The sequence below is a fragment of the Hoplias malabaricus genome, chromosome 1 (genome assembly GCF_029633855.1).
Source record: "Hoplias malabaricus isolate fHopMal1 chromosome 1, fHopMal1.hap1, whole genome shotgun sequence".
Taxonomy (NCBI): domain Eukaryota; kingdom Metazoa; phylum Chordata; class Actinopteri; order Characiformes; family Erythrinidae; genus Hoplias; species Hoplias malabaricus.
Genome location: NC_089800.1, coordinates 82928661 through 82950050, shown reverse-complemented (window position 1 = coordinate 82950050; position 21390 = coordinate 82928661). Strand labels below are relative to the sequence as shown.

Below are 21390 nucleotides of genomic sequence, written 5' to 3'. Positions count from 1 at the left end.
TTTAATCTAACATAAAGGAACGAGGCAAGCAAGAACTCACATTCCAAAATGACTAAGAAAGGCAGCAATGTATTCTCTCCTCTTGTGGTAGCCTTGAATTACATACTGCACCTGAATTTGCGAGTAAAAAAAAAAGAGAAAAGAGAAATGGCAGGACACTGGATTCAATTAAAAAGTACACGTTTTAAGGCACTGGGCACTGGAACACGGGCCATGTGGCTCTTCCTCAAGGTCCATGTTCAAATGATTGAACCATGACCATGACTTTAGAAGTCTTTTCCTGATATTTAGTTCTTTGCACCAACATAATTTGAAGAGCTTCCAAAGTATTAAATTAATATTCAAAGCTTCTGCAAGCAAACAGTAGTGAATCACTTTGTGAAAAGCTTTACTGAATCACTTCCACGTCCTGGACTTGTGAGGGTAGGAGTAACAAATGAGGCAGAGACGGATGACAAGTAAACACTCTGTGTGTGCTCTGTTTGTGTTGGGGGTCAACAGGAGAGTAGGATCTGTTAATGAACACACTCATGGCTCATGTTGGTGACACACTGCTGATGCAATGCTAGTATTTTGCTGAGAGAGGTTTCTGATGAGGCAGAACCTGGACTAATGTCACTTTTCCACTGCATGGTATCCACTCGAATCGGCTTGCTCTTCCATTAGGCAAATCTGGTACCTGGTATGTGGTATACTTTTTAAATGTCTGCTCACTTGGAACCAAAAGTAGGACCTAAATGTGATGTGTAAACCATGTAGAGCTCTGATTGGCCAGAGTGACATGTCAGACACAACTAAATGCAGACATCCAGCACAAACTACCCGTCTGTATAATTTCTAAGCTACAGAAGAAATTACATTTGTTTTTATCTGACTCACAACAGAAGCTTGTAAAATTGCAGTGGTCTTCTGAAGAGGTTCAAACACTCCTTGGATTTGTGGCCAATGAATAAGGGCAATAAGGGCATGGAGCGGTGTTCAATCCTAAAAAATAATAGCATGCGAAAACAAAGGCAGAGGCTACCGTTAGAGAAGGTATTCTATGACTTCACTAGCTTTATTTCGTGGAGGAGCTGTGCTACTGGAAACGCTACTAGAGACCATGGAGTGAAAAGCGTGTAGAGCTGTGCCGTGCCGAGCCAGTATCATTCAATGGAAAAGAGCCATAAGCAAAGCAAAGCTAACCAGAAGCTCAATTTTAAGATCAAAAGTATACCTATATGCTGGCTTTAGACCTGCATCATACCACGTTTTTAGACAGGTGAATGAAGCGTACATAATATGCTCAAATGAAAATAATTCTTCTGTTTCTTAGCAGGGTGGTGCTGGTTTAAATGTTCCAGAAGAACACCTTGAAACTGCACAGGCTACAGGCAAGCACAGACAAGCAGGAGACACAATGTCTTTCTACAGTCCCACCAGCTTACACCTGAACAGCAGCCCCTCCTTCTAGATGCTAAAGGATTACTCTGTGATTCAGGTAAGCTTGTAAAAATGTGCGAAATCAGACTTAACCCTTACATTTACAGTTACATTATCTACAGTTCGTTAGCAGAATGTCTAACACAAACTGATGTATATCTGATCAGTACAGTGCAAAATGGCTCACTGAAATTAACAGATAATAAATACAAATTTTGTCACTTGTTAGAATAATGAACAAAGCAAATGGGTTTACTCTAAGATCACGGTTTGTTTATTATCTGATGCATGAATCTAATGGATGGATCACTAAAAACAGAATTGATTAACAGTAACAAGAGTCAAGGCACACCCTGAATGTATCTGAAATATAGTCAGACAATAGCTGAACTCCAAATTATTTAGATACTAGAAAAACTAAAAGCATTTTTAATAGCATTAATATATACAATACCCCACATAAATGGACATTTATTATAACCTGCATACCACTGTCTAAATAAACCATTTATAATCTTAAAGATCCACAGTAAAGCAGCTATATTAATGTGAACTTCACTTAAGAATCTATGACTCAGCTAGACTTGACTATGTGCATGAAGTGCATGAGTGCATGAAGAGTGCAGGTAAAGTTTTCATGTCACAGAGTGACTACATTCTAGATTACACCAGCAGAAGGATGCAGACACTAATGTGCACCTACCCACACATACACACAAAATTATACTATATTTGGACATGCCCATCTCGTGTTAATAGAGTTTGATTCATAGAATGAATATCAATAATGATTTAAAAACGTTTAATATGTAATATGTTTTAAAGGATAATATATTTAAATGATGTAATACATAATGCACTAAAATTGAGAGCCACTCTGAATATTTAATGCTTTTGATTTTGTTCATCAATGATCAGATCTCTTTTAATAAAGTTATTTTGTGTTTTTATATGCTTTTTACAGCATTGCCTTTACTTTCAAAGAACTCTTTAGGCCAAACCATACATTTAATTAAAAAATATCAAGATACTTTGTCCTGAAAATGGAGAGATAGAGAGATAGAGATAGAGAGATAGATAGGTACCTTCCTTTTCTCTAGGCTGTATTTGTTTTATACCTGAGGCCAGGGAAGGAACTTTGCATCATTGAATTTCACACCCTCACCGAAGGCAAAAGAGCAATGACACACAGGCCAGGCCCTGCCCTCTGATTGGCAGCAAAGTGTGGATGGGCGTGGGTGACAGAAAGGTGAGTCATAGCCGGGATATTTATTGGTTAGGCATGCTCCATTGCATTACTTCAGAACCTCACTTCCTGTGTGAGCCCATGCGTGTTGGCGTATGCGTGGTTGTATATGCGCAGGTGTATGTGTGTTTAGGAATGGTATGCCAGTGCTGGGAGAATGCCTTTCACTTTCAACTGATTTTCATGTGATGCAACGTGTAACTGGAGATTTCACATACATTACGTCTCTCACACAGCATTTAAAACTATGACTCATTAAATACAAAACGCAACATGTTCCTTGTTGCCCAGACAGCAGACAATATTAAGGTTAACAGTTTTATATCAGCTGTACACACCTAGTTATCCATATGAAAATAAAATGAGGTTTTAAGAGTATGCAAGACATTTTGCTGATTTTCTAAATTAAATTAAGAACATTTACCTACAGAGAAAAGAGTATTTTACAGTTTTGTGGATGGCAGTAGGTTTGCCCACTATACTTACTTTGTTCACATTTTGGGAAATAACAACATATAATCTGTACAAAGGTTGTTTCACAGTAGGTTAAACAACACAACAACATTATTTTTTTTTTGCTGAAAAATGCCATATTTAACATTCTTCCCTGTAGAAAACATGACAGCTTATTTTCCTAGGCAAGATTTAGCATGACCTGAGGTTCCAGACTTTTGCATATATATATACAAATACAAAATTTTGATACACCGTTTTCACCCCTGTCAGATTTGATCCAGTGCTGTGGTCCGGCACGTATTCTCTCCAGCTCTGTGACCCTAGTTAAGGTGAGTGTGGCTGGGGGCTATGACTGGTGATGGGTATGGCTCTGGAACAAGGCCAGGGCTGATTATGCATGCTGTCTCCCTGTGTGTGTTTGTTGCTCTTCAGGTGAACCAACAGTCCGGGAAGCTGAGAGAGGGGCAGGCTGATGGAGACTGTGGGGCACAGGCCATCCCTCTGGGCACTGACACAACACAGTTCCTCTGGTCCATCTTCACCTGTCAGGCCTCCTGCCCTTCCAGCCTGAAACAGGCAGTGGAGGCGAGCCAATACACTGTGTGCAACCATGCGTTTACCCTCACTTACAAGGACACATGAATATGATTTATAGTGCTTTTACTGACTTAATCATTTTCCTTACAGCTGTTGGTATGTTGCAAATTCATATTGTTTTGGACTGGTCAAGTTAATTACATCTCTGAGCCTTACTTCATTCAATGAGCAGTGTTTCTAAAGACTCCTTCTGTGAAAATCAAGTTTTTAACTTGTGTAACCTGTCGGTGTGGTGGTGTTTATACCCTGGAAGATATACCATGTGCAAAATTAGCAGTCAACACCATGGCAGGACATTTCGTTTGTCATAAACAAGGAAGCGAAGGAACCAATCCCATCAACTTGCAAGCCAGGGCTTTGGATCTTTTCTTGTCATTTCTGTCAGTTAAAAAAAAACGTTCTAGAGAATGAACACATCACAGATTTAGAAAGTGACCCAACTTTTGTGGATTATTTTTTAATTTCTACAGTCAGCTAATTTATTATTCCCTAGGAATTAAACAATATTCTAGGCTTAAATTCATAATAAGTTAGTTCCATTTCTTTAAGGTATACCCTTTGTGAATACAGATGTTAAAATGAGCACCAATAATATGTATAATCTCCATAGAAAAAGCATAACATACTATGGGATGCTCTGGAGCTGCCACACATGAACCTATTATCAACATGTCCAATGCCAAATGCTTGCTAGAGGGATGACCTTAACAGCAGTGTTCTTGTTGGTCAAACTGTGACAAGGATGTGTTGCTCTCCCCTGCCAATCACAGATGCATGCTAATTTTGGGCATCTGTTACATCATGTTCAAAGGGGTATGTTCAGCTACACAGCTCAGAAGGATGTATTGATTTGCTACAGGTGTCATGAAGGAGGAAGCATGTTACTCCTCACACAGCCTACATGAAAATGTGGTGTGATATGGCAAACTTAGAATCCGGCGGAGAATTGGCAACAAACACTGGGGAGAACCGTGTAAAAATAAAAAGCACTGCACACACCGTCACAGTTCGGTGCACTAATGTAGGGTATGCCATGCCATTATATAATCCCTATAATGAATGTGTGGGCATACAGACACATGCAAGCAGAGGAAGACGACTGCTTTTTTACCTTATTAGTGAGTAACTGGCACACTTGAGGCACGTAGTCAATGAGGCAGCCTCCACTTGGGAAAGCTGGAATATGCAGAGCTGAGGGCCCTCCAAGGGCGCTGCGGGAGAGATAAGAGACACACAGAGAAATGCTAGTTAAAAGGCTCTGAAATTAGGCAAAGCAAAGACATGAGCATTTGAACAATTCTTAACAGATATATCAGTGGACACAACATGACAATTCGCATTTATCGGTCTTTAAATGTCTTTTCTTTATATTTACGTCAACAAAATTATCATCACATACAGTGATAGGTACCCAGTGCTGAAGTGGGTGTGAGTTCATGTCCAATGCTGCACCGGAGCAGTGTAAATGCACATAAGATCACCTTGCCCAATGCAGAGCATCAACTGGAGGCGTATAAAGAACAGTCTCTCAAGTAATGGAGCTGATGGAGCACCATCTATTATCTTTGAGGTAATGTGGAGTGTCATTTTTGACGCAGAACTAATCTTTCAATATCAGTACATGGCTTTACTAACGTTCTTAAAGCTTAATGCAATCAAATCAACAACTAGTTTCAACATCTGGCAAACCTTCCCAGAAGAGAGGATGTTATTGCAGCAAAAAAGGGATCTAACTTCCTAGTAACAGAGGACAAGGTCAGGTTATAAATGTGACACATTTTCTTTTAAAATGGTTTTGAAATCTTGCATTTTTCTGCAGAATTGGTGCTTTGTTAACCATTTTTTTCCTTTTATATGCTTTTAATATTTGTTTTCTAAAATGTCTGAGAGTTGTAATGTTTCACTTGCTTGTCCTCAAAATATTAAGATGCCAAAACAATATGCAAGACAGTACAAAAACAAGTTTGGTGATTTAAAGAACCTTTCAGTGGAGGATATTTTTTTAGAGAATCGGTTTGTACTTGTGTGCTTTTTTAATAATTTTTGTTTTATTCAACTTTATTTTAACACTAACAAAAAACACTTTTCAGGCACACAAAAATGTCTTTGTGACTGTAATTCCCTTTTTTAAAATCTCCTTTGTAGTTCTGCTAAGTAATTAAAAAAATATATATACATTTTTAATTAAAAATGCCACAGGATCTGTGTGAATGCAGCATTAAACAGCAACAGGCTGTCAGCACAACTGCTGCAAGACTAGGAGGAAAGTACATAGAATATTCTGAGAGAAGGTCAGTGGCCTATCGAGGAAGTCTTCGGTCCTGTCTTGCGGTTCTGCTGACAGCAGCCCACAAAACACAGAGTGGGATCCAATCTTGCGGAAAGTCGCAGGAGCGAGTGATTCATCGTACTTCTCCCTCGGTCCCTCTGTCCTGTGTCCCTCCACTGGACGACTGCTGATTAGCAAGGAGCCATGCAGCGGGAGACGAGGCCCGAGTTCGGAGATGACTAAAGCTGCTGGGCTGTCCCTGGAGGCCTCCAGGATGCTCACACAAACTTCACTCGTGTGGCAGATGCCTTAACGTGAGATGTCAGTCGACACTTGTTGTTGCTACGTCCTCCAGTGCCTAAGCAAGGCTGGACATGACTAACGACTATATAAGGTGCTATCGTGCAGTCCCAGCTCAAGGACGCTGTATGTTTAGCATTAGCCCAGAGGCTCTTGATTTGCTGTGAGTGACATTTTATAGAATAGGAGCCATTAGTCTGATCGTTAAAGGCATCTAAACAACACAGCCTTAATATTTCAGTTTCAAATGTCTTTTTGTGGACATCTATCTACGTCTACTGAGGTATTTTAAACCCTAACTGCTTTAAGATTTTAAAAGGTTCTTCAAAAGCAAAGCTTTCTTCATAGCTTTGAAAGAATTTGAACCAAGCCCTACCCAACTCTTCAGTTCCCACCCTAATCAAACACACCCATTCTAGCAAATCAAGGTCTTTAGGTCTGTTTGGGCAATGGTGCCAGGTGCATTAACTCAGGGTAGGAGCTAAATTCAATAGCAGGGTTGGGTACACATGCTTTAACACTACCCTTGTTAATATACGGTGCCTAAATTGTTATCACTCAACAGGGCAAGAGCACAATAAACAAGGGCTGGTCAGTTCAGTCTACTGAGTGTTATGTTTTTCCTTTGTATTCCTGCCAAACCTATAAAACACTATGTGACTTTACCAGCTTCTTGCTGAAGGCCAGAACAAGACGGGTATATAGCAAATCATATATAAATACCAAAGACCATGGTATGCCCAATACCAGTCTGAAGGCCTGAACAGTTTGGTGATTTTTCTGCTCTGATATACCTACTGAATCTGGTAAAACACCTTCTGAGTTGAATCATGAACAGTGATCTGTGTTCTAATACCCTACAAGACTAGAGCTGTACACCAGTGAGATAGTTAAACAGCCATTGAAGGATTATGCTGAATAATCCTAATATAAAACATGCCACCCACAACGCGCAAGTTCATGTGCTTTCCTACTCTTACACAGCTAATTGTGTTCTGGAAAGATAATGACATATTGTAACTCTGGTGAGAAATTACAATACGAAAACCTATACGGCAGGGAGACCAACATTCTAGAAACTTCCATTGCTCTGTTCATTGCTTTCAAGTCACCTACTATTTCTATGAAACTTGCCAAAGTTGTATAGGACTAAAACCGGGATTTTATTTGCAACCAGATTGCCTGTATATCACGGAAATCAATAATTTCAAACCTAAAACTGTGATTCCAAACTAATAACTGTAATGTGTTTTTTTTTTCCAATTACGCAGAATAAAATAACATTACTAACTGTGAACTCTGAAAACAGCCTAAAAGACTACTGAGCCACAGGGTGAATGAGGCAGAGTGAAAGAATCTGGGAGCAGACTTGACTTCAGCAGCTCCCACTTCACCCACACCTAGGGTTTCATCACATGCTCAAAAGATGACACAAGGGGTCACTCAAAGTGTGAGTGGGTGTGACTAATTAAGAAGGTCAAGAGGAGGATAAAGGCTGTTCCATTAACATGTAATATATAGTAGGGCTGTCTCTAAAAAATTCACTTTGGATGCAACATCATCCCTCAGAAGCATGATACATGTTTTTTACTTTTATATTTTACTGGGAGACAGTATAAAGCAGGTTTAAGGTCCACAAATGAAGATTCATCATCCCCCTGAAAAGAAGAGATTGCATTCCTCACCTTTAGGATGTGGAAGGTGTCTACCAACAACTCGGCACAATTTACCATCATTAGAGCTTAGATCGAGAATGCATTTCACAGTTAAAACGACCAGCCAACAGTAAAACAATCTAAAGCAAATGTAGAGCAATTACACACATGTAAATGTCACTCATGTCTATCAGCCTTATAAAGTGCTTACTGCACAGACGTGTTATTCACACAATAAAAATGGAAATGGGAAATTATCAGGGACGTCACTCAAAGGCGAACAATATTCAACTGTCAGTGTCCCAGCTTTCTGAATGCTTGTCTATCATAACTTCTGTGCCCTCAATAATCATGTCAGATGGAGCTGAATTGAAGAGATGGGAGAAGAGACTATGCTGGACAAGGTGGGGGAAAAGAATGCCCCAATAACAAAGAACGGTGTAACACTGACAATAGAGACCGCATCTCCATGGAGATGTGCTGAGATGCTTCATTGATTTGCGATGTTTTCAGAAGGACGCTGATGCTGCTGCTGCTCAAACAGATGCTAACCACTAGTGTAGCACGACCTTTCTGCTGTTCCCTTCAGAGCCAAGAGCAGTACAAGGTGCGTATTATTGTACTTAAAGTATGTGATATCCTTCGCAATGACTGAGTTCAGCTGTGTCGGCCACACCCATTGCTAAACACTGAGATCCATAAAAATGTGGTTTAACAACCTTGGTGTACAGGAACTCTGAACAGAGCCCGGATCTCAACCTCACTGAACACCATTGGTATGACTTGGAACATTGCTTGTGACCGAGGTGTCTTGTCTTGCCTCAGTGTGTGACTGCACAGATGCTTTTTTGATGGACTGAATATGAATTCCCACAGACATACTGAAGGTACTATGGATATGCAGGTACAGTGGAACCTCTACTAACGAACTTTCCAAGATACGAACCAGGCATTTGAATATTTTTTGCCTCCACCAACGAACCATGACTCTAGAAACGAACCCGAGCCTCTGCCGAGTCGGCGGCTGGAAATGGCCACTGACCCCAATAGGCGAGTCTCCCAGCGCCCAGACTTGAGTGAGCTTTTAAGATTAGCACATTGTAGTTTTAGCAATTTAGCATTAGTGTAAATAGCAGACATCGAAATTCGTGCTAAGTTAAGCCGTATCTACGCTTTGTCTCCCCACATTCACCACCTACTCTCCGTTATTCCACCCTCCCCCACCTCCCGTCATACAGCCAGTGCCTGTGTTACTCCTCCAGCCAGTCATCACGTCTTCAAGGTAGCGATATGTAACCACTTAAAACTTGTTTTATTTCTTTTTATTTTTAGTAATGCTAATTTGAGAGTGTTGTAAACATATATCAGTGCAAAAAGGGTGACTTTCGGGGTGGGGGCTGGAACACCTTAACTGCTTTTCCATTATTTTAAATGCGGAAAATTGACTCGAGAAACAAACTTTTCCACTTACGAACCGGGTCACAGAACGGATCAAGTTCGTAGGTAGAGGTTCCACTGTATTATTATCCTAGAAGAGACTAGGATAGATCTGCTTCATTACAGGACAAAGGTAATCAGTCAGAATAACTTATTTGTGTGTAATTATTAGGACATAAAAAACTGTGCCAGCAAGGTGCTCTTCGCTCTAGCATAAGAGAACCTCCAGGCCTCCTATCTGTAGAGGTAAAACATTGAGGCCTGTGCCATATTTTTGGTGTACACCAAACACAGATATGCCCAGTTGTGGAGAATATGGTGTAAAATGACTCATCTGACCATCACATATCCAAGAATAAATGAGTTTATAAAAAAAAAAGTGCAGAAATAGCCACGTATTGCATCTGCCCTAAGGGGCTTAAAAGCCACTGCAGCAAGGTTTAAGGGTTTATTGGGTTGTATGTGCTTTAAATAGTTCTATCTGAGGGGAAACTGGCCACCAAAACCAAAGACTAGGAACAGAACTTGCTATTTACTCAGAATGACGTACGCACACATACACCACAGATAAAGCACAACCTGAATACTAGTTCTATTCCCAGTTCTTTTTGTGCTGCAGGCAGAAGCATTGCCCACACATTCTTTTATATAGTCCAGCAGGTCTGGTGCCTGAGCGGAGAGCAAGGCTGGTACACACCAAAACAAGCACATTCACCAGGCACAATGACAAAAAAAAAATGGATAGACGCTCAGAGATAATAACTCCAAAACACAATGCGTCAGACTGACGATCTACTGAAGAGAGACAAAGATTGAGACAGAGAACTGAAAATATCTCTCCACCATCCCATAGACATGTGTAGGAGTCAATCCCTCAATCTCTCAGCCTGGCAGTTTGGGCAGAGAGACAAAGTGAAGTCCACTATGGAGTGTAGTGAGAGCTTCGCTCTAATAATAACAGAGCCCAGTGTGTGGGTGAGCAGGAAGAGAGAAATGAGGGAGATGTTTGAAGGGTGAGGGGCTCAGTGGGCAAACAAAAATGTGTGTGGGGATCTAGAAATGGAAGGGCTTCTGAGGAAGACAGATAGAGAGAAAGAGAGGAATGAAGAGGGAGAGATAAGGGATGGAGACAGAAATAAAGATGAGGGAAAGAAGGTTGTGTGAGAGAGAGAGAAATGGAGAGTGAGTGTACAAGACAAAAAAAGAGTGTGAAAGAAAGCAAGAGTAACAGCAAGAGAGCAAGAGGATTTGACAGAGGAGGAGAGAGCTAGAGAGAGAAATGGGGAGAGGCATGTGGTTTATATTTCACTCTCAGCGTGGGAAAGAGAAATAAGATAATAGACTGGAAAAGAGACAAAATGAAGGATATGTGGAGAGAGAGAGAGAGAGAGAGAGAGAGAGAGACAGACAGACAGAGAGAGAGATGCAGAGATGGATAGGAGATTCCTGTGTGGTTTGTATTTTGCCCAGTTTGAGGTGGCTGAGGGAGACCTTTTTCTGGTTTTCTCTTTCAAGTCCCACTCACTCACTCTCCCTCTGCCTTTGTGCCTGAGCCAGAGGGTCCGGCTGGCTGGCCAGTTTTTTTCTGCAGGCGCTGTGTTGGATGCCAGCCTTCAGGAGAGCAGAGAGATGGAGCATAGCGGAGCTCTTCAGATGTTCTGGGTGTTCTTTTTTTTTTTTCAGAAGCGTAAACACAAGGACAGCTCGCTTAGGATGGAGATACAGAACCTGCATGTCAACTAGGGACACAATAGAGCAGAGCCGTCGGCAATCCCTCCATCCTCCAGCTTCCTTCTCTCTCCATCTCTCTCGCTAGCACAGGCTGTATACAAATACTAAGTCAAAACAATAGAAGAGATAAACATCTCCCTGCAGAAAAGCAGAAAAAACTCTATTTATATGCTTATGTATATTGCAACTCATTGAACATGTGTAGGAGTACACGTCTGAAAAATAAATACCTACAAGAAAACAAAAAACAGTTGTTGAAAGATATAAACTCAATTTGAATATCTCCTTTTGTTTCTCAGGTTTGCCCCCGAGTCCCATTTCCATGATTTCAGTTTTATTATGAATCCTGTTGCCTACAAAAACGCCCCCCCCCCCCCCTACACTGCCATCAAACACAAACATCCCCTGCCGCTGTCCCTTCCCCTATCTCAGTCCCAGCCTGGGCCGTTATATGCAAGCACAAGGGCAAGGTCAGGCCCAGGCGTGGAAGTGCATTATTAAACCCCGCACAATACAAGCAGGGGAGAGGGTAGGGGCTCCTGTGACGGATCAAAGCTGACATGGCCAGAGAGCGAGCAAACGGGCGCCTTCCCCTCCCTCCCTTGCTCACTAGGCACATTTGAGTAGATCGAGGTTGGCATGGAGAGAGAAGGAAGAAAGGGGTGGAGGGAGAGGAGGGGGGGGGGGGGCTTGCCCCAGGCGGGCATTACCAGACCTTGCCCATCCAGATCTTTTGTTAAAGCAAGATGAAGTTTCCTACTTTCATTCAGAGGGGTGACCTTGCTGTGTGGTCCCATTGCAGACCACAGCAAAAGATGGCAATTATTTTCAGCTTTTCTCAGCCCAATTTTCTGTTTCATTCTTGTATCACCTGTATCACAGGGAAATCGATCACAGAGGGGGGAAATGTTGTTTTAGCAAATGTTGTAAACTTTGTTTACATACTAAATCAATAATTCAAAGTACATATGACATTTCAAAACATTTAATTCTGTAGTTCATATATATATATAAAATCTGAGCTGCAAAAACAGCCTGTTTTCAATGTACTGATCATTTTATCACTGCTCATTCAGAGACATACTTTAAGGTGAGTTCCAGCTCAGAGGCCGAAAATTAGGCAGCCGATAAGAACAGTGGACCTTTGCATTGAGACGCTTGTCATGTAAAATTAATCATATCAGGGTAAACTCTAAAATATAACTAACAAACAGGTAAAAAAAAAAATGCTATAATTTTGAATTGGTTTCAAGTTGATATTATCAGGAATATTCATCCGCTATCAGATGGAGAACAAAAAGAATGAATCCAATCTGATCCTGTAACTGAGGACCGAAATAGCTCTCACTCACATGGTGTGAGTTAGCATTATTCAATCATTCACTTATTATCTGTAACAGCTTATCCAGTTCAGGGTCACGGTGGGGCTGGAGCCTACCCGGAATCATTGGGCAGTCCTTCACAGGGCGTCACACACTCACACACATTCACTCACACAATCCACCTACCAACGTGTGTTTTTGGACCGTGGGAGGAAACCGGAGCACCCGGAGGAAACCCACACAGACACAGGGAGAACACATTCCTTTTTTTCCCCACATTTTACTCCCAGTAACTTAATCCTCAGAGTTATTTTTTGGCCCCTCTTTATGCAAAGCGTCCTTGGGTTTGGGAAAGGCGCTAGTTAAGTTGAACTTATTTATTACTATTGTTATTATTATTATTACTATTATTTTGTGCAATGTATAATTGTAATTCAAATTCAAACATTCTCACACTCTTGTCAGTTTATGGTAAATTTTGTAGTATTAACATGACAGACCATTGTAAAGCCATATTTACAATTGATAACATCAAAATCACTATCTGTAAATTGTCTAAACTGAAACTCACACATACTTTTGAATACATTATTACCCCAAAATACAGAACAAATCAATGCACATGCTTTTGCAGCATATCACTCTGCCCTTGATGGAACTCATAATGAATGCAGCGACAAATTAATTCTTCTTGCTTGCCATTTTACATCATTTTTAGGCTATTTTTTCTTGTATAAAATTACAATTGTCATTTTTAATACTAAAGAAAATGTTTGTACTATTATACGTTACACAAAAAGGCTTTAAAATGTATTTGTATACCTAACACTTCCTGTGGGGTACTAAACTGAGCAGCCCTCCATTTGTTTATGGTAAGAAAAATCGGATAGGCATCGCAGGTTGTCGATACTCCGGTATTAGTCTTAGAAAGAAAACTTGGCACTGAGCCATCTTTAATTCTAAACTACACTGATGCATGGTTTTCTGTCTGTTTACCTGACCTTATGCCAAACAGGTGCGGCATAATAAGATGATTTTAGATCTTAGTGGAAAAAAACCTAGAAGTGCAATTAAGAGGATCACTGTTTACTGACAATAGAAAGCTTTAAACAGTCATGGTTGAGTGACTGTAAATGATCACACAAGTAGAATAATTCCCAGCAGATCGCTTATAGACTAACAGCAACAAACCGCTGAGATTTAACAGATGGAAAGAACACTCAACTTTTTATCATAATCAGGCTTAATTCCACTTCATAATCTCTCCCATGCACACAAGCATAACAACTGAGGACAAACACTCCCTCTCATACATCCACACACACACACACACACACACACACACAGAGAGAGCCAGTTCCCAATTCCGCATTATTTAGAGAAGTAAATAGCAGAAGAAGTAGTTCTCCTGTCGTTCTGTATTTTCTGAATTTGGCAGTTGGATAAGGTGTGTCATGGGCTGTGTCTGTGCCCCTCTTAAATAACACTGCCACAAGACAGTTTTGTGGACCCTGCTATTTCCATGTCTGTGTATGATTAACCCTCAAGGAAAAACACCACATCTCCAAAAGACTTTAATCATGTCTGTATATGAATCCAAAATAAAACCTGAGTGAGCAGCACAAAGTAAGCAGGAAATGTGCTGGACACACATTAGAAAAGCATATAAAACTAGAGAGAACAAGAACTCTGAGCTTGGAAAGCAGGTTCTTTTGCAATAACGGACCTTCAGGGCAATTCTTTAAGCCTGTAAGACTTCGCTTAGACATGTAGTGTGAAGGACTGATGATGAAATATATTTCAACAGTAAATAATCTACTGACTTTTATTTGATTAACTAATCAAACTATTATGATACAAAAAAGAAGCAAATACCCCCCCCCTCAACAGTCCTCCAATGTTCTAAAATGTGGCAGTGATGATGTGCATCAAACATTCTAGCGTTATACAGCTTTTTAGGCTTAGGTTTTTACATGAGCAACATAAACAATGACTGATTTTGAATGTCTTTGTCCTCCCCCCCCCCACGGGATACATTTTACATGAGGAGGTGAGGTAATGTTATTTTAGCACTGGATATTTGGCATTTATGATCAATTCACATGAGATAAGAAATGCTGGAAATTACAGAGAAATTGCACAGAATTTGGCTACTTACTACTTCTATTGTTTTTAATAGATAACATCTGTAAGAATATTTAATGATGTGGGAACACAATGGCTGCTTAAGATGAGACTCAAATTGCTGATAAATATGCATCTACCTAGTTACATGTCTCAATATTAAGCTACCTCGCAGTCGTCACTGTAACCCTTGTAGCTTGTTAACTTCTTGTACTTGAATCTGAAAGCTGAATGGCTGTGTTTCAAAAGACTTACTGTTCTATGCTGGGGGATAGGAAGAGTTTGGGAAATACTTGAGTAGCTTCAGCATCTTCAAAACTAACAGACAGCAGAGCCACATCTTCTCCTGGGTCCAAAGCTGTATCCTAAGAAGACAAAGCAGAAACAACATATTAGCAAAGGGAATTATTTTATTGAAGAAAGTCAACCAAATCTAAGTACTTGGTCAAAAACTGTAAAAACATATGCAAATATGCTAGTGTCTGAGCACGAGGGTTTGTGCTGAGCAGTCCTTTCATCTGGAGGTGGTGTTGGGATTCAGGCTGGAAAAGACTACCTCCATCATTCACGCTGCATTAGCTTAAACTACAGCCACGGCCATGTCTGCCAGACCCGATCTAATCGTGTGAGAGGGTTCTGCAAGGGCTGCAGGATGATCCCAGCCTGTACTAGGGTTCTGGTTGTTGCCTTCATTCACAGTTTTCCTAGAGCTAGGCCCTGCTGTAACGTCATTAGCACCAAGGCTAAGATGCAGAGCTCTAATCAAATGTCTTTCAGTTGGTTTGAACCTATCCATTTGTGATAATTGTAGCCCGCCGTGCAATCTCTGTCCCCATTAAGCAGGGTTGCGTATGGTATACGTGTGACGTTACCAGTAACTGGGAACACACACAAGATGACTGCTAATGCATAACCTAAAGAGGCATATTGGGGTCTTGCTAGGAAAAAAAAAACAATCAAACCAACTCTAGATATATGAACAGCATGCAGATTTGACACAGACACAACAGGCAGCCTGAATTATGATATATATCAAAATTGTGGCATCATTTATAATTAAACTGTAATGCTTCGATTTAGCTGCCTCTAATCCAATTATCACCGCCACTAGATCTCATTTAAGGCATTTGCTCTAAAATATAACAAGACATGATCAGGTTAGCAAGAGACGACCTATAAACATTTCAGGCTGGATCAAACAGGCAAAGATGGTTAGACAAAAAGCTAATTGTTATAAATAGCTGAAACTGCTTACAATAAACATGAAGTATCCCACACTACCAGATTTTACCAAAAATGTCCATGTGCTCTCTAAAAAAGGCAAGACTGTCTGGGTTAGTATCCAGTAAAACAAGCATTTAAGAGGTTATCAGTGTTGACATTTTTTGAACTTAAATATCCAACACAAGACTAGTGTTCCTAACATAGTTTAAGCATTAACAACTCGCCACATTTACTCTGGAAATGTTGTCACTTTCGTATTGGGCAAAAAGCTTCAAACTGTGTAGAATTAGGTCATAGTTTGACCCTTTAGTGAATCCCCAGCTGAGAGAAGGCAAGAACTGCCAGTCTGGATAAAAACTGCTTACTCTATTCTAAATGGTCATGAGTAAACTTTAACAGCTAATCTGGGTTTGGAGGCACTGCACTCTTTCAAATATAAAAACAGCCTAATTAAAAAAAACCTCTCCAGTATTGCTGACTGTAATCTGTCTATATCTGCTTGCCTATTGAAATATAATATGTTGGATGAATGGAAATGGTAGAGGATTTTAGCAAATGCAAGTTTTTAACCACAGATAACAGCAGAATGACTCAGACTTACAAAGGAGGGAAAATGAAATCGTTTCTTTGAAAATTCAAGGCAATTTACAGCACAGAAGAGATTTGAATGTGCTGTGCACACATGAAAAGAAAATGTTTCCTTGTAATGCCTTTAAAATAACATTAACTGCACTGCATTAGCTCAAACACTGTAAGGCTCCAGCTGCAAGGTACCAGCAGATGACTGTGCATCATAATACAAGCAGACAATCCGCTAAAGGTCTACACTTGAAACTTCTGTTCTTGTTACCACAATGGAAGACTTCTGAAACTGACTTCTACTGGTTAAAACAGGGGTTTGCTGACTTTGCATTTCATAGCTGTTCTCAAAATTGCTGAACCCTATGTAAAGTGTAGCTGAGGGCATGTTACAGCCTTAACACAGGAACTTCTATCCTACACACTGTGCTCTTTAGGTGAGTGAAGTTAAACATACAGGTTGGGCCATATATATGGATACACCTTAATAAAATGGGAATGGTTGGTGATATTAACTTTCTATCCGCTCCTCATGTGTTAACCTCTGCGACAGGTCACTGGCTGTAAACAAAGAGAAACTTATAAAAAACTCATGAAAGAATAAAGTTATAAAAGTAAAGTATAAATAAAGTACCATTGTTTTTCTTGTGAAATTTCCAATGAGTTTGATGTGTCACATGACCCTCTTCCCATTGAAAAAACAAAAGTTGGATCCAAAATGGCTGACTTCAAAATGGCCACCATGGTCACCACCCATCTTGAAAAGCCCCCCCCCCCCATACACTAATGTGCCACAAACAGGAAGTTTATATCACCAACCATTCCCATTTTATTAAGGTGTATCCATATAAATGGCTCACCCTGTAGAGTGTGTGGGAACATCTGACAGGAATTCATATTTTAAATGTAAAATAATATTTAAAATTATACCAAAATATAAAAGTAACTACACTATACATGCACTCCAAAATAAATAGAAATTGTTTAATGATTCATCTGAATTAGAGATAACTACAAGGAATCTTGTTTTGCTGAAGTTACAGCCCCACTCTTCTGAGAAAGTTTACACTAGAGGTAGACACTACAAAACCCATTTCCAGAAGTTGGGACATTAATTGAAAAATGTACACAGACAACATTTCAAATGGTGAAACTAACCAATTTGGAATTTGTTACCAGCAACATATTACAAAAATTTGGTATGGGGCATGTTTACCCTTGAGTTGCATCACTTATTCTTTTAACAACACTCTGTATATATTTGGAAACTGAGGAGACAAATTGTTGTAGTTCTGAAAATGAAATGTTTTCCTATTCTTCCTTGATACAGGAATTTAGCTGCTTAACAGTTTGGGTCCCCATTATAGTATTTTTCATTTCATTATGTACCAAATGTTTTCAATGGGTCTGAAACAGTTTAGCATGTCTCTTTTACTGTGGGACCATGCTGGTGTAATCCATGCAAAATGTGGACTGGCATTGTACTGCTAAAATAAGCAAGGCCTTTCCTGAAAATGATGTTGGCTGTATGGCAGCATGTTGCGCCAAGACTTGTATATATCATTCAGGATTAACGGTGCCTTCACACTTGTGCAAGTCACCCATGCCATGTGCACTAATGCACCCTCATATCATCACGGATGACTGCTTTTGAACTTTGCGCATTATATCAAGCCAGCTGATCCCTTTCCTCGTTTGCTTGGAATGTGCAGCGTCCATAATTTTCAAAAAGAATTTCCAGTTTAGACTTGACAGACCACAGGGCACACTTCCACTTCACCTCAGTCCAACTTACATGAGCTTGGGCTCAGAGAATTCAGCAGTGTTTCTGGATCCTGTTTATATACGGTTTATTCTTTTCATGACAGAAATTTAACCTGCATTTGTGGATGCAGGGACAATGATTTTCCAAAGTGTTTCTGAGGTCGTGCAGTGACTTCCACTAGAGTGTTGTTTCCGTTTAACTGCAATGCCATCTAAGGGCCCGAAGACCTCAGAAAGTCTATACTAGTAAATACTAGATTTGGGCCTTGTCACTTGCATAGAGATATTTCTCCAGACTCTGTGTACTGTATATGAAGATATCCCTGGATTCTTTGTTATTTTTTGCTGAGTTTTTGTGATTCCTTGATTGTTTCATGATTTGCAGGCACAGTTTTTTTTTTTTTTTTTTTTTACAGTGTGGTGAACACCATCATTGCTTCTGAAAGATTCAGCTTCTCTGAGATTCTCTAGCTAAATCCAATCATGTCACCTAACTGTTGCCAATTAATCTAATGTTTTTTTGAAGAAATACAGAACTTTACCAGTCTTTTTTGCCCCATCCCAAATTTTGTAATATGCTGGCATCAAATTAAATTAGGCACATATTAAAAAAAACAAGGAAACAAGGAAAACAGGGAAATTTAAGCTTGGATTTTTAATTTATTATATAAATGATGTTTTAGGTTTGTAGATGCTGTGAAGATTTGACTGCATTCAGCCACAAGAACACGAGTTAGGTGTGAGGTACAAACATTGGACGATAAATTCTAGATATGGAAAACAGTCATGGAATATAATCTGGCAAAAATGCTTGAATTAGATCAAAAGACCATGTGAATGTGTGCCTCGGTTGGAGCACAACATATACATATCTATTTACAATGAATATGAATTTACAGTTGGATTTTCATGACTCTGGAGCATCTGTTGTAAAGGATCAATTTGACAAGGCTTGGGGGCAGAAAGTGTAAATGCATTTGAAAGAAACATGAACGAAATGTCAAGCACAAGCCTTATCATCTGTCTTTTCCTGCTCCTCATCTCCGACTCCAAAAGGCAGGGAGCTGCACTAGGGGAGGGGGCGTCTGCGGCCCAAGGTGTTGCTTGATTGAATTAGTCCGCTTCAGTGCAGCACTGTGCTGCGTCTTGACTTTAAAAGCTAGAACATGACTGGAATGAGAAAAAAGCAGTTGGTCCACAAAGCTCTGCTTGATGCACTTTTGCGCTAGGTGAAAACCGAGATTAACGGCTAACTTGAAGAAATCTCAGAAATTGGCAAGCGATAAAAAAAGCCAGCTGGTATTTTTATGATCATGTAGTTCAATATAATGAGGAGAAAATGTGCATTCAAAACCTAGTTATTCATTTTTTTTTTTGTAACCTTTGCATCCTGATCAAGATTGTGTTGTGTTCAGAGCCCAGCCAGAATCACTGTGTGCAAGGTAGAGCACCAGTCCACCACAGGGCATCACACACTCACCCAGTCATTCTCAAACACACAGGAGATAGCAACTTCACACAGTCATCTGACCTAAAAATATGTTTTCGACTATGGGAGGAAACCGAAGCATTCAGAGGAAACCCACACAGACATAGAAAGAACACACCCCATACCTCACAGACAGTTACCTGAGGTGATTGGAGCAGTGTTGCAGTGACATGACCTGCAGCTCCACCCTGCCACCTCTGTTCAGTTATAAGAGAAAAGATTTAAGCTTGTTGAAAAGTTCCTTCTATGTACACAATCCAATACAAAACGTTAATTACACGTCAATATAAATTATTATAATACTTTTACAAACTTTACTAATAATTCTGGCACTGTAAAAGTTTTTACCACCAAGATTTTACCATCATTTTGCGAAGCTTTTAAAATGGCTCTGATTTAAAAGCCAACAGCTAAATTCAATTATGGAAAACTGCAATTACAATAAAATGCAGATTATGAATCAATGATTGTGAGTATGTTCAAGGAACTTACTGCATGGAGGGGACACCACTGCTATGTTTATGTCACAGCCCTTTAGCCAGCCACGCTCAAGTGGAGTTTTACAGCAGCAGGACCAATACATGCCTTTTAAATAACCTATGTTAATCCTCCTTAAGGAGTGAGGCAGTGTGTAAAGGAGAGCATTGTGGATTAAGGCAGTTAGCTCTGAAGACTATTCCACAGCTCAAGCTAAGGTCATGTTAAAGCGGGGTCTTTGTTTTACAGGAATAAGTCATCAGTCGTACTGATTTTGTAGTGCAATGTTAAAAGACATCTCTTTATGTACTTCAAGGCTGAAGGCAACAAATAAAATGACTCCACTAAAATTTATCAAGAGGAGCATATTTCCGGGGCACGTGTATTAGATTTTAAAATGCATATGCATGCTTTGTGCAGACTTAAGGCTAAACCCTTATTCTTAAGTAAAAATGGAAAAAGGAACATCATTAAAATGCACCTCTCCCAGGTCCACAGGCATTCTGAGGAATGGTATAAGGGACTAATGAAGTGGCCAGGGGTGAGTAATGAGTGTCTGAATGACCCTTGCTGCAGGACTTTGGTGGTGGTGAGGAACGGAGGGGGGGTGGACGACTCACATAGGGAAGTGCACACTTACTACCTCCTAAGCCAGTGAGTCAGTATCAGAGCATGGGGATGAGGAAGAGGACTCAGGGTGCCTCCAGTCAGACCCTCACGTGGGCCGAGATGCCCTGTCTCCTGCGCCCGCACCAGAGGCAGGCGACGTGACATCGTAAAGATGTGACAGCTGTCTCCAAGCAGAGAGTCGTATGGTCAAAGTCACACAAACACACAACTGAGGACACCAGCGTACAAAAAAGAAACCTCCAAACCTCCAAAGTGAGTTGCATGAAGCCGGCCTGCTTGACCCTGGTTGATATGTACAGTCAAATACCGAAGTGTCTCCAGCCCTGGTCAAGTTTTTTTTTAGACTTCCTGTGAAACTAAGTTTACATATCCTCTACAGGAAATACCCTTCAATAAGACACATATCATTTGAATTTTGGTGCACAGTGTCAATTTATTTGCTGAGCTAAAAATATAGAAACAAAAAAGTTATTGAATCTATCATAACTAGGTACAGACCATATGTTTGTGTAATTATGCCTTTATACGTTTAATTCAGAAAAGGAACAGAATTTGATTAGAAGCATATTTTCATGTTTTTTCTGGTCTCATGTAGATTTTAAGAAAACCATGCTGTGTGGTGAGGCATGATGAAGAAATCCAGAACTAAATTCCTGATCATTTCCTGC

At 40.1% G+C, this 21390-nt stretch overlaps 1 protein-coding gene across 2 annotated transcripts in view; it reads right to left on the bottom strand.

Moving 5' to 3' along the window:
- The window catches only part of babam2 (BRISC and BRCA1 A complex member 2), an 84262-nt gene that overhangs the window by 6109 nt on the left and 56763 nt on the right, over positions 1 to 21390 (bottom strand). For both annotated transcript variants that reach the window (XM_066675176.1, XM_066675165.1), the window contains exons 7-9: positions 14815 to 14924; positions 4833 to 4932; positions 41 to 111 (exon numbers count right to left, since the gene is read on the bottom strand). In XM_066675176.1, the coding sequence (XP_066531273.1) occupies positions 41 to 111; positions 4833 to 4932; positions 14815 to 14924 (281 nt within the window). The remainder of the gene's footprint in view (positions 1 to 40; positions 112 to 4832; positions 4933 to 14814; positions 14925 to 21390) is intronic.